Source organism: Portunus trituberculatus, chromosome 42 (assembly GCF_017591435.1).
Source record: "Portunus trituberculatus isolate SZX2019 chromosome 42, ASM1759143v1, whole genome shotgun sequence".
Lineage (NCBI taxonomy): Eukaryota > Metazoa > Arthropoda > Malacostraca > Decapoda > Portunidae > Portunus > Portunus trituberculatus.
Genome location: NC_059296.1, coordinates 27,198,869 through 27,211,368, shown reverse-complemented (window position 1 = coordinate 27,211,368; position 12,500 = coordinate 27,198,869). Strand labels below are relative to the sequence as shown.

General features: G+C 47.2%; 1 protein-coding gene across 1 annotated transcript in view; it reads right to left on the bottom strand.

Annotated features, from left to right (window-relative positions):
• The window catches only part of LOC123517400 (lateral signaling target protein 2 homolog), a 20,655-nt gene that overhangs the window by 7,619 nt on the left and 536 nt on the right, over positions 1 to 12,500 (bottom strand). The window contains exon 2 of the mRNA XM_045277412.1: positions 11,495 to 11,832. Within this exon, the coding sequence (XP_045133347.1) occupies positions 11,495 to 11,832 (338 nt within the window). The remainder of the gene's footprint in view (positions 1 to 11,494; positions 11,833 to 12,500) is intronic.

Genomic DNA, 12,500 nt, shown 5'->3' with positions numbered 1-12,500 from the left:
GAGAGAGAGAGAGAGAGAGAGAGAGAGAGAGAGAGAGAGAGAGAGAGAGAGAGAGAGAGAGACTTATATATTTATGCAAGTGCCCTATTACTCCTCCTTTAGCCCATTACTCGTCCTGCTCCCTCCCTTCCTTCTCCCGGGGAAACGGCGGGGTTAAAAATGTTTGTAAAATACTGTAAAAGGAAAATCTTGTCCAGGCAAGTTGTGAGGCGGCTTGGCCCGAGGCTGTGGCGGCGGCGGCGGCGGCAGAGGAGGCGGCGAAGATGGCGGTGATGGAGGTGGAGGTGGAGGGGGGGGATAAGTATGGAAGTAGGAAAGATGAAGGGGGAAGGAAAGGAGATGGAAAAGAGGCAAGAGAGTGATAGAATAAAAGAGAAGAGGAGGAGGAGGACAAAGAAGGAGGAGGTATGATATGGCTAATAGGTTTCTCTTAAGAAGGAAAAATGAGGGGAAGGAGTATATGAGAGAGGAGATGGGGAGGCTAGAAGGAAGAGGAAGGTGCATGGGAGGAGTTGAAAGTAGATTAAAGTGAGTGAGAGAGAGAGAGTGAGAGTGAGAGTGAGACAGTGAAAGAGAGAGAGAGAGAGAGAGAGCGGGGTTCTTCTGTTCTTTTGTCTTTCCTTTTTTCTCTTCTCTTTTAACATACATTCCTCATTTTCCATTCCCTTCTCGTCTCTCATCCTAATGTGTCTAATTCTATTCACATTCTTTAATCCACCAACTTGTCCTGTTTCAATCAATTTTCACCGTCCATTCCTTCCTTGCCTGATACTCTTCTCTAAGCACCAATCCTCCACCTCCACCTCCTCCTCCTCCTCCTCCTCCTGTATTGCCCTCCCTTCCATAACACCATCCTTTCACTCCTCCCTCCCTTCCTTCCTCTTCTATCACTCCTCTTCTTCCTCCTCCTCTTCCTCCTCCTCCTCCTCTTGCACCTCCCGGCCCATCCCAGTCCAGCCTGCCTGACTCACTAAGCAGACTGCCCTGTTAATTAGTGCTCTATGAAGAGATACTCATTAGAGCAAAGAGTTTCGGACAAAAGCACGAGGGATAAGTCACTCCACTAAATTAAGGTTGCCCCGGAAGCTGCTACTGCTACTGCTACTCCTACTGCTGCTGCTACTGCCACTGATACTGATACTTCTACTGCTACTGCTACTAATACTGCTACTGCTACTGATCATGAAGCTTCCTTTTTCTGTTGTTTTCAATGTGATTTGAGTTTTGGTTTGGTTAGGTTGGGTTGGGTTGGGTTGGGTTGGGTTATTTTTGGATGTGGTTAGGTGTAGATCAATTGTTGGAAATTTTGTAGAGGTTGAATTGTGCTTTGAGTTGGGTTAGGTTAGGTTAGCTTGGTTTAGATCAGATGTTGAGTGCTCATGACCATAAAGGAAGTTCCAGCATTTGTTTGAGATTGTCATGGGTGTTGACTTACGTTTGAGTTAAGGGTTAAGTTAGGTTAAGTTACGTTGAGTGAGAACAAAGGGAGCTGCAGTATAAGGTAGCAGTTGTTTTCTTTTGCTATTTGAGTTTTATTTTATTTAATCTCAAAGTTGTGTTAAATAATTTGAACCTTTCTAGAATCTGGCTACAGGTTAAATTAAGTTAGTTGGATGGAAAGCTGTTCTGTTATGTTAAGTTAGGTTAGGTTACTGATAGGAAAGTTACTGTAGGTTAGGTTACTTTTGGTTAGGTTAGGTTAAGTTAGAGGAAGTTAATTGTATGGAAGAGCCTGAAGGTAGTTACTGGGCTATGTTAAGTGAGGTCAGATTAGTTTAGTGAAAGGAAAGTTAGAGTAAGTTATTGGAATGAAAGTCAGGTTAAGTTAGATATAGTAAAACTCAAACGCCCTGTTCTCTAACACCACGACTATTTCCAAAGGCTCTCGTTGAAGATACTCGCATTTTTAAGGGTCTTTTTAAGGTTCTGGTGAAGGAATAGCAAGATTTCTAGTGTGTTATAAGGAAAAACTGCCTTGAAACCCTGCTAGTCGTCTCTGGGGCCTTGAAAAATTCTGAATATGACCATTAGGACCATGTTAGGCCTAAGTGAGTTGGAGAGATGAGCTTTATTGTATTTAGTTAGGTTAGTGAAAGTTACGTTAGTCAAGAAGAGGGGGGAATAAAGGCATATACTAACTTTTACATCATCTTTTGCTATTAAACATACGACTTTATCAATGGTACCTTCGTCAATACCACCACCATCACTACCCTTGCCACCACCACCACCACCACCACCACCACAGTATTGGTTGTTGGTTGCGACTGTTTGCTCTTCGCCGCTTCTCATTTCCCATCAAAGTCGGCGACCGCGACCCACAAATAACCAGACCAGCTGAGAGAGAGAGAGAGAGAGAGAGAGAGAGAGAGAGAGAGAGAGAGAGAGAGAGAGAGAGAGAGAGAAGACAAACAGACAGACATACAGACAGATAGACCCATTGCCACGCGTGCACACACACACACACACACACACACACACACAAACACACAGAGAATGGGAGAGAATGTGCATATGGCCGTTGCTCTAGGCTCTCTCTCTCTCTCTCTCTCTCTCTCTCTCTCTCTCCCCCGTGATGTGAGTTGTCTGCTGAAACTGTCACGAGAAGTCAGATCCTGATAAGTTATTCCTCTCCCCGTTTTCTATGCATATCCTTTAGGCACTCTCTCTCTCTCTCTCTCTCTCTCTCTCTCTCTCTCTCTCTCTCTCTCTCTCTCTCTCTCTCTCTCTCTCTCTCTCTCTCTCTCTCTCTCTCTCTCTCTCTCTCTCTCTCTCTCTCTGCAGCATTCTCATAACCTTCTCGTCTTTATCCAATCTTCCATCTTCATCCTCTTATCTCCTCCTCCTCCTCTTACCTCCTCCTCCTCCTCCTCCTTCTCCTCCTCCTCCTCCTCCTCCTCCTCCTCCTCCTGACTCCTTGCCTCTGTCGTCTCCTCTCCTTCGTCACCACCTGACACCTCCTCACCTGGCCTAGGTAATCAGACTCTCATTAACCAGCTTTTTCATAGTCAACTTCAACTAGTTACTTTTTTCCCTTCCTCTCCTTTCCTCCCTCCACTTATCTGTCCTTTTCTGTCTCTCTGTGTTCGTTCCCTGTCCTTGTCTTCTCTCCTCCTCCTCCTCCTCCTCCTCCTCCTCCAGGCAGGTAATGAGGAGACCCCCACCCCCCAGCAGGTTCTAGCGGGAAAATACGGGTTTGTTTGTATTGTCAGAGCGCCATTTGAGAGGGAGGGCCGGGGTGGTGTTCCGGATTATTTTCTCAGACCCAAATGTAATTCGCGGGAAAGTCGTCCTTCAGTGTGTGTGTGTGTGTGTGTGTGTGTGTGTGTGTGTGTGTGTGTGTGTGTGTGTGTGTCGATTGCCCTTAGCTGTGTTTAATTAGGGTGGTGGTAGTGGTGGTGGTAGTGGTGGTGTTTGTTAGGTGGTGGTGGGAGTATGGTTAACCCCTTTCTCTCTGTTTCTTTCTGTCTCTGTCTGTCTCTGTCTGTCTCTGTTTCTGTCTCTCTTTCTCTCTCTCTCTCTCTTTTTTCTCTTTCTTTTTTTTCTTCCATCCATCTTCCGTTTCTTTCCTTCTATCCCATCTGTTCCTTGACTATAAACCTTTGTCTCTTCTCTCTCTTTCTCTCTCTGTCTCTCTCTCTCTCTCTCTCTCTCTCTCTCTCTCTCTCTCTCTCTCTCTCTCTCTCTCAAGTCGGTTTTCCTCCATTTAACAGCTTGCCATTGTCTATCTTTTGTTGTATACTCATAATTAGGTACCGTCTTTCTCTCTCTCTCTCTCTCTCTCTCTCTCTCTCTCTCTCTCTCTCTCTCTCCCTAGAAAATCTCATCATTGGCTTTCATAATGTCGCAAATATACCCGCGCGCGAGTCTGTGTGTGTGTGTGTGTGTGTGTGTGTGTGTGTGTGTGTGTGTGTGTGTTTCCCGTTGTTAATAATAAGCACGAGCAATCAGAGAGAGAGAGAGAGAGAGAGAGAGAGAGAGAGAAAGAAAGGGGGAACTCTCTGTTTTGAGGCCACTTTCAGGTCCCAAACGTGGCAATCTGGCCGGGGCCTGAACACATAATCCGTCAGGGCCACGCTCGGGAGACTGCCAAAGGGGGTTTTATTTTGTTATTGTTTTGTGGCTGGTTATTTACACAGTCACTGGGTTCCCGCTCTCTCTCTCTCTCTCTCTCTCTAGTGGGTCGCCTGCTCGCTATTCTCCTCAAAACTCATTTCTGTCTCACTTTTTTTTCACAGCCACCTTTCGTAATCCCTGCTTGTGTGTGTGTGTGTGTGTGTGTGTGTGTGTGTGTGTGTGTGTGTGTGTGTGTGTGTGTGTGTGCGTGTGCGTGGCTGTAGTCCATCACAAGCACCACACATCCAATCCGCCTCGCCGCCATGGACAGTTGTATGGGACGCGATAAAAGTACAATAGATAACTCAGGTCTGCTCTTAATGGCTGCTATCGTGTGGCAGTGGCCGGAGCGATGACTGTGGCAGGAGGAGGAGGAGGAGGAGGAGGAGGAGGAGGAGGAGGAGGAGGAGGAGGAGGAGGAGGCCGTGAAGTACAGCTACAAGGTTATTTCGACCAGATGAGACCAAGGAAAAGGAGAAATGTTATGGGCGTTATGTATATACACACTCCGGATGTCTGATACGACTCTCTCTCTCTCTCTCTCTGGAACTACTCTGGAAAGGAGACACAACCGTAAAGAGACACAGAAAGAGAGAGAGAATAAAAAATAAATAAATCAGGAGAAAGCGTATGGTAGGAAAGGCAGCAAGGGAGAAGGAAGGAGCAGGAGCGAGAGAGAAAGAGAAAGAGAGAGAGAGAGAGAGGGAGGGGGAGGAAGCATACAGAGAACACAGGTAGATCTTTCCTATACACCTGACTGTTGGCGCGTGTGTTGGTAAGCTGATTCCTGTAATGGCTATAGAGACCCTTTTGTTTCTTTATGGGACACACCAATAGAAAGCGTTCAGAGATGGGATGGTTCTGTCAGCCAACTATTGCTGATTCTCGCATTCAATTTTGAGCGTTGAGTGATGTCACGGGTTGTGTGTGTGTGTGTCTGCGTGTGTGTGTGTGTGTAAGTCCGTATTCTGAAACGCTTTGCTCTCCCTCCGTCAGTATTTTCCAAAGGCTCCAGTTGAAGATTTGGTGTTTTCAAGGATATTTCTAAGGCTTTTGTGATGGATTGGCAAGGCTGGCAAGTAAATCAAAGGCAGAAACTGTCTCGAAAACGTGGGTAATCGTGTCTTTGGCCTTGGAAAATTGTCATGGTGAGAGAACAAGGCATTTCTGAATATAGGCGTCTGTGTGTGTGTGTGTGTGTGTGTGTGTGTGTGTGTGTGTGTGTGAGACAGAGCGAGAGAGAGAGAGAGAGATGGGGTGGAGGTGAGGATGTAGGAGAGGAGGAGTACAAAGGAAAGCAGGAATGGAGGGTGAAAAAGAGAAGAGAAAATGAGACCTGAGGGAGATGATGAAGTGAGCACAATAGGGTGGAGAGTCTCACCTTCCTCCTCTTTACCTGCGCGTCTTGACAATTTCGGAAATAAACCTCGCTGCCTCACTAACACTATTCTCTTCCTCTTCCTCCTCTCTTCCTCTCATCTTCCTCTCTTCCTCCTCCCATTCCCTTACGGACTCTCGTAGTAATTTTTTCTCTCCTCCTCCTCGTCCTCCTCTTTGGCTGCCTCGCTAACACTATTCTCCTCTTCCTCCTCCTCCTCTTCCTCTCCCTTTCCTCCTCCTCCTCCTCTCTTCCTCCTCCCATTCTCTATACGGACTCTCTCAGTATTTTTTCCTCTCCTTTACTATTCCTCCTTTTTTGGCTGTCTCACTAACACTATTCTCTTTCTCTTCCTCCTCCTCCTCCTCCTCCTCCTCTCCTCCTCTCCTCTCTTCCTCTCTTCCTCCTTTCATTATCTTACTGACTCTCGCAGTATATTTTCTTCTCTCCTTCCTTTGCTCTTCTTCTTTCTTTATGCTGCCACTAACCTATTCCCTTCTTCCTCTTCTTCCTTTTCTCTTCTCCTCCTCCTCCTCCCATTCTCTAGACTCGAGTAGTGTTTCTATTTCTCTGTTTCCTCTACTCTTCTTCCTCCTTCGGGTGCTTTTTCTTCTCTCCCTCGTTTTTACTTTCGTTCATTACCCTCTTCGTTTTGTTCTCTCTGTTCCTTCCTCTTTCGTTTCTTTCTTTCTCTTTCTTCATCTTTGTTGTTCTGTCTTCACCTCGTCTGTTCTCGATTTTCCTTATTCATTTATTCGTATTTATTTGTGCTCTCGTTCTCATTATCGCCTATTTTCATACTTCTTCTCATTTTCCTTCTAACATCCTTCTCCTCCACACTATGCACCTTCTCATCCCTTCCAATCCTCCTTCTTGCTCTAGTTTCAATCCTCCTCCTCCTCCTCCTCCTCCTCCTCCTCCTCCTCTTTCTCCGCCGTCGCCAAGCGCCCCCTGAGTTTCATAATTATGGCAGAATGTGGAAACTTCACCTCGTAATATCACACCGGAATAACTAGAGACGAAGGGGTTTCCATAAAGCTTGCATTGTCAACCCGTGTTTACTCCCATAAGCCTAAGTACACAGGCCGGGGACGTGTGGAGGATGCTGGGAGGCGGAGTAAGGGGCGAGGGAAGAGAGAGAGGCAGGGAGAGGGATACAGCAGAAGATCGAGTGTGTGTGTGTGTGTGTGTGTGTGTGTGTGTGTGTGTGTGTGTGTGTGTGTGTGTGGTGGTGGGTGTTTGGAAGTTTATAGTAAAGAGAGAGAGAGAGAGAGAGAGAGAGAGAGAGAGAGAGAGAGAGAGAGAGAGAGAGAGAGAGAGAGAGAGAGAGAGAGAGAGAGAGAGAGAGAGAGAGAGAGAGAGAGAGAGAGAGAGAGAGAGAGAGAGAGAGAGAGAGAGAGAGAGAGAGAGAGAGAGAAGTGTATGTTCTGTCTACAGCCTAAACACACACACACACACACACACACACACACACACACACACACACACACACAGAGAGAGAGAGAGAGAGAGAGAGAGAGAGAGAGAGAGAGAGAGAGAGAGAGAGAGAGAGAGAGAGAGAGAGAGAGAGAGAGAGAGAGAGAGAGAGAGAGAGAGAGAGAGAAAACGTAACAGTGCCAATTTCCTAACAGCTTCATGGAACACAAATACGCCAGAGAGAAGAGAGAGAGAGAGAGAGAGAGAGAGAGAGAGAGAGAGAGAGAGAGAGAGAGAGAGAGAGAGAGAGAGAGATGGAAGTCACCAAACTGAATCATGACTTGATGAGGCCATTTCTGTGGTGAGTAGATGGGGCCTGGAAGAGGAGGAGGAGGAGGAGGAGGGTAGAGGTGGGGTGATGGGTGATGGGTGGCTGGGGGGGGGAAGTAGATGGGAGGAGAAGGAGGAGGGGAGGGGAGGAAGAGGAGGCCTGTGTGATTAGATAATGCCTGATGGTCTGGGTCGTGGTGTAATGTGATGGTGGCTTAGTGAAGTGGTTGTGTGTGCGTGGTGGGAGCCGAAGTGGATGGGTGGGTGGGTGGTTGACGAGGACGATGCTGAGGTGGTGGTGGTGGTGGTGGTGGTGGTGGTGGTGCAGTATGAAGTCACCTGCTAAAGTAAATGTCAATGTACTAAGTTTTTCCCTCAAGTTTTAAATCATTTGGGATGCTGAGAATCTATTAATTTTTCCAGTTATTATTATTTTTTATGAGAGAAGCAGTTTTGGAGGACTTGAAGTGGTGATGGTTGTAGTGGTGGTTAGGTGGTGGTGGTATGGTATGATGTCACCTGCTAAACCATCTGTCAATATATTAAGTTTTTCCCTCAAGTTTGAAATTATTTGGAATGCTCAGAATCTATTAATTTCCAGTTTTTATTTATTTTTACGAGAGGAGCAGTTTTAGAGGACTTGAGAGTGAGACAAACCACAAAACAGAATACGAAGCAATGAATACTACATCTGATTACATTCTTATCTGGCTATTCCCTTTTAAAACATGACTTTCAGTGACCTTGTTGCATCATTTCTCTTCAACAACTTGCTAACAAACTGATTAACGTGGACCTTACTTTGACAGACCATCCTACAGACACACACACACACTAATATTTTATCACTGTAAGCAACTAACGAAAGTAGGAAATAAAGTCCTTTGAAGCACATGACAGTAAAGAAAAGGTGAAACAATTTGAAGAGGGAGAAAACGGACACATGAAGATGACAGTGGCGGTGATGGACGTGTCTAAGAATGAGGTTAACCCCTTCAATACTGGAACGCGCTTTTATCATGAGTTTTGGGTGTGATTTTACTTACACTAGCAAAGGTTCTATGGAAGTCAGAAGGTTAATAGTCCAGATTCTTCACTGTTATAATCCCCACATGAGTTTCTAAACGTGTATAAAATCGCCTGATAGTAACCAGAATAAATATACGTGAAATCTTAATCTTGCACCTGTGGTTAATATAGATAAGGTGAGGAGTGTTTTAATGTATCATAGCGTGGAGTGAGGTATGACAGTGGTGGTGGTGGTGGTAGTGAGAAGGTGTGCAGCTGTTGTAGTCATGCGAGGGACGCCCAGTGTGGAGAGGAACAGAATGAGCATGACTGGAGGTAACTATAAAGGCAGGCTGGAGAGAAATTGGAAGAGAGACGGAACAGATCTCGTATATAGACAAAAATAAGTCAGCATTAAGCTAGAAAGAAAGCAATGGAGGAGAGGAAGTACATAAGGCAAGAAGGAATGAGAGAAGGGGACGTTATTAAATAGATAGTGTAGTAATAAAAATGATATTGAGTCACGGTATGGAAGTCGTGTATGGACAAAAGGAAGACACTGTGAAGCAAGACAATATAGATAGACAGACAATATGGGTTCATATGGTGACAGTATGGACAGGATGGGGAGAGAAACGCTGAAAGACTGACTGACCTCACAGAACACTCCACTCCACACCTTGCTTGCTATAATGAAGATCCACACACGCTAGATTTCCTTCGAGTGATGCTGGAGACTGTGCATATGTGTGTGTGTGTGTGTGTGTGTGTGTGTGTGTGTGGGTGTGGGTGTGTGGGTGCGGGTGTGTGGGTGTAAGGACAGTATTTTGAAACACTTCTATGCCTCACCTCCACTATTTAGAAAGTCTAGTTTAAGTTACCTGAGGTTTTAAGGGTGTCTTTATGGTTTTAGTGACAAATTAACACCAATTCTACTTTATGAACTGAAGAAACAGACTTGAGAACCAGGCAAGTCATCTCTGTGGTCTCTGAAAATAGTAATGGTGTGGTAGCAAAGCAATTCAGAGGACGGGCCTAAGTGCGAGGGAACGAAGGCGCAGAGTGACGGGGATGCGAGTCAATTGCAACACCAGCTGACAGAAATACAAGTTAGCCATAACACGAGTGGACAGGAATACAAGTTGGGAGGCGACGGAGTTGACTGGGATGCGAATTTAAAAGAATACGAAACCAATACTCTACTGGGCTATTTCCTTCCCCCCTTGGACCACCCACTCCCCCTCTCCCCCACCCACTATAGTTCCCTCCATGCCCCCTCCCCCTCTCACATAGTGCCACTGTTACGACTGGTCGCGTCGCCTCGGCTCAGGTGGCCCTCCGTCACCTGGTATTGGCCAAGTGAGCTTAAATGGAGGACATATTGACTGGAGTGTCGCACCGCCCTCCCAGTTGGCAGATTTCGTCGGGAACGTAGCGAGGCGGGTATTGGTGATGGGCGGACCATAACACCCCGACCACTATTACCTCCCACCCACCACCCACCACCTCGCCTCCCTGCCTCCCTGCCTGGCTCTCTCTCTCTCTCTCTCTCTCTCTCTCTCTCTCTCTCTCTCTCTCTCTCTCTCTCTCTCTCTCTCTCTCTCTCTCTCTCTCTCTCTCTCTCTCTCTCTCTCTCTCTCTCTCTCTCTCTGCTCCAGCCCTCTCCTTCTCTCCCTTCTCCATCTACCTAACCTCTATTACCTACCACCCTACCTATCTACCGGCCTCCCCTCCCTCCAGTCTCTCTCTCTCTCATCTCCCTCTCTCCCTTCATCTCCCCCAAACATCTCACTCGTTCTCCATCTCCACTACTGCTACTGCTACTGCTACTGCTACTGGGACTACTACTCTTTCCTCTGCACAATTCTCTTCTCCAGCCTTCTCTTCCTCCTCCTCCTCCTCCTCATCCTCCTTCACTATATTAACCCCATCCTTTCTCTAACTCTACGTCTTATTCCTTCACCTTCTTCCTTTTCTTTTCTTTTCTAAACTCTTTTCTTCCTCCTCCTCCTCCTCCTACTCCTCCTCCTCCTCCTCCTCCTCCTTCTCCTCGTTCACTATACTAACCTCATCTTTTCTCTAACTCTATATCTTATTCCTTCACCTTCTTCCTCTTCTTTTTCTTCTCTAAGCTCTTTCCCTCTTACTCTTCCTCCTCCTCCTCCACATCCTCCTCCGCCTCGGGTCATGTCTCAAGGGTGAGTGGGCGTGCAAAGCGTCAATGGGCGTGAGTGGATGTGTAAGACGTGGGCGGGTGAGTGTGTGGGTGTCAGTGTGCAGTGGGCAGCAGCAAGGGAGGGAGGAAGGCTGGAAGGAAGGAAGAAGCGAAGGGAATGAGGTATGTAGAGAAGGGAGGAAGGAGATCAGGAAAATAAAAAGGAGAAGGGAGGGAGAAGTGAGGGAAAGGAAGGAGAGAAGAAGAAGTGAAGGGAATGAAATATGTAAAGAAAGAAGAAATAAAAGGAAGGTAGGAGCAAGTGAGGGAAAGGTGAATAAGGAAGGAAGGAAAAGAAAGGAGAATAGAATGAAAGGAGGGAGAGAAAGTACGTAAGGAAGGAAGGAAGAAGGAAGGAAGGAAGGAAGGAAGGAAGAGAGGAAGAGAGGAGAATAAGATGTGGTAAAGAAAGGAGAGAGGAAGAGAGAAGAGTAAGATACGGTAGAGAAAGGAGGGGAGAAAGGAAGAGAGGGAGGGAGGAAGGAAGGAAGGGAGGAAGGGCATGCCAAACTTGTCACAAAATTGCATCAAACACTCACTCACACTCACTCACTCTCACTCACGCTTTCACTCGTTCCCTCACGCACTCAACGCTAACAACCGTCCCCCATCCAGTGTGTGTGTGTGTGTGTGTGTGTGTGTGTGTGTGTGAGAGAGAGAGAGAGAGAGAGAGAGTATATGTGGTACTACTATCACTAAAACACACTCTCTCTCTCTCTCTCTCTCTCTCTCTCTCTCTCTCTCTCTCTCTCTCTCTCTCTCTCTCTCTCTCTCTCTCTCTCTGTGTCTACCTGTCCACCATTACGGCCCCATTACCGCTGTGCCCTGTCTCTATTGATGCAATTATGTATCGCCTTATTTGCAGGGGAGGCGGGGGTGGCGATGGTGAGGTGCAGGTGAGAGCGGGGGGAGGAGGTGCAGGAGGCCAGGTGTGTGTACGCCTCACCGTCATTACTATGCATGAAGTTGCTTGCGGATATATTACACGATATCGCACCTGTAATTAAGACGTATTACACACCTGCGCTTACCTGGGATGTAGGATATAAGCGATTGGAGCTTCTTAGTAGTGGCGTTCCAGGGAGAGAGAGAGGAAGAGGTGGCTGGCTGGCTGTTTTTGGCTGTTTGTCTGGCTGTTTGGCTGACTGGCTGGCTGTTTGGCTGGCTGGCTGGCTGGTTGGCTAGATGTTTTGCTGGCTTGCTAGTTGGCTGGCTGTTTGGCTGGCTGTTTGTCTTGATATTAGGGTTGCAGGGAGAATCAGAGCGAGAGAGAGAGAGACGGAGAGGTGATTGGCTGGCTGGCTGGCTGTTTGGCTGGCTGGCTGGCTGGGTGTTTGGCTGGTGGGTTGGGTCGCACCGGCAGTCACACCTGTGGAAGGGGGAAATAAAAACAATTAGTGAAAAGTGGTACATAGTGAAAACTTCCGGTCGTCGCTAGCCATCACGCGTGTCAAAGTGAAATCAACTTGTGAAATCAGGTTATTTAAATGCAAAGTCTGGTTCCCGGAGTTTTATGCCCATATAAATACTCCCAGTACTGCTGAGAGAGAGGCGTGGAGAGACTGAGGGAGGGGAGAGAGACAGAGAGCGAGAGACGGAATGAGAGTGAGAGAGAGGAGGGAGTGTAGAGTATGAGAGAGAGGGAGAAATTTCAGAGGGGAGTTGTTTGGGAGCCGTGGGGGGGAGGCAATAACCAGGTGAGTTTTGTAAGTGAGTCGAGGGAGCGAAGAAGAGTCACCTAAGTCGTCTCAGGCATTGTGGGTGTTTGAGTTTATCGACCATTGAGCCTCGTGTGAGAACCTGCCACCCAGCGGAAGCTAATCAACATTACGAATAAAAAGTTGGTGTGTAGCTGCAATCTGCCATCGCCCCCCCCCTCCGCCCTCACCTTCTCCCTCTCTTTCTCCCCGCTCCCACCGTGTCCTAGCTCACTTCTCCCTCTTCCTCTTTTCCTCTCCTTCCTCCTCCTTCTCCTCCTCCTCCTCCTCCTCCTCGCTCCCTTCCCGTCACCAAGCGGAGAAAAAATGCACTTTTTTC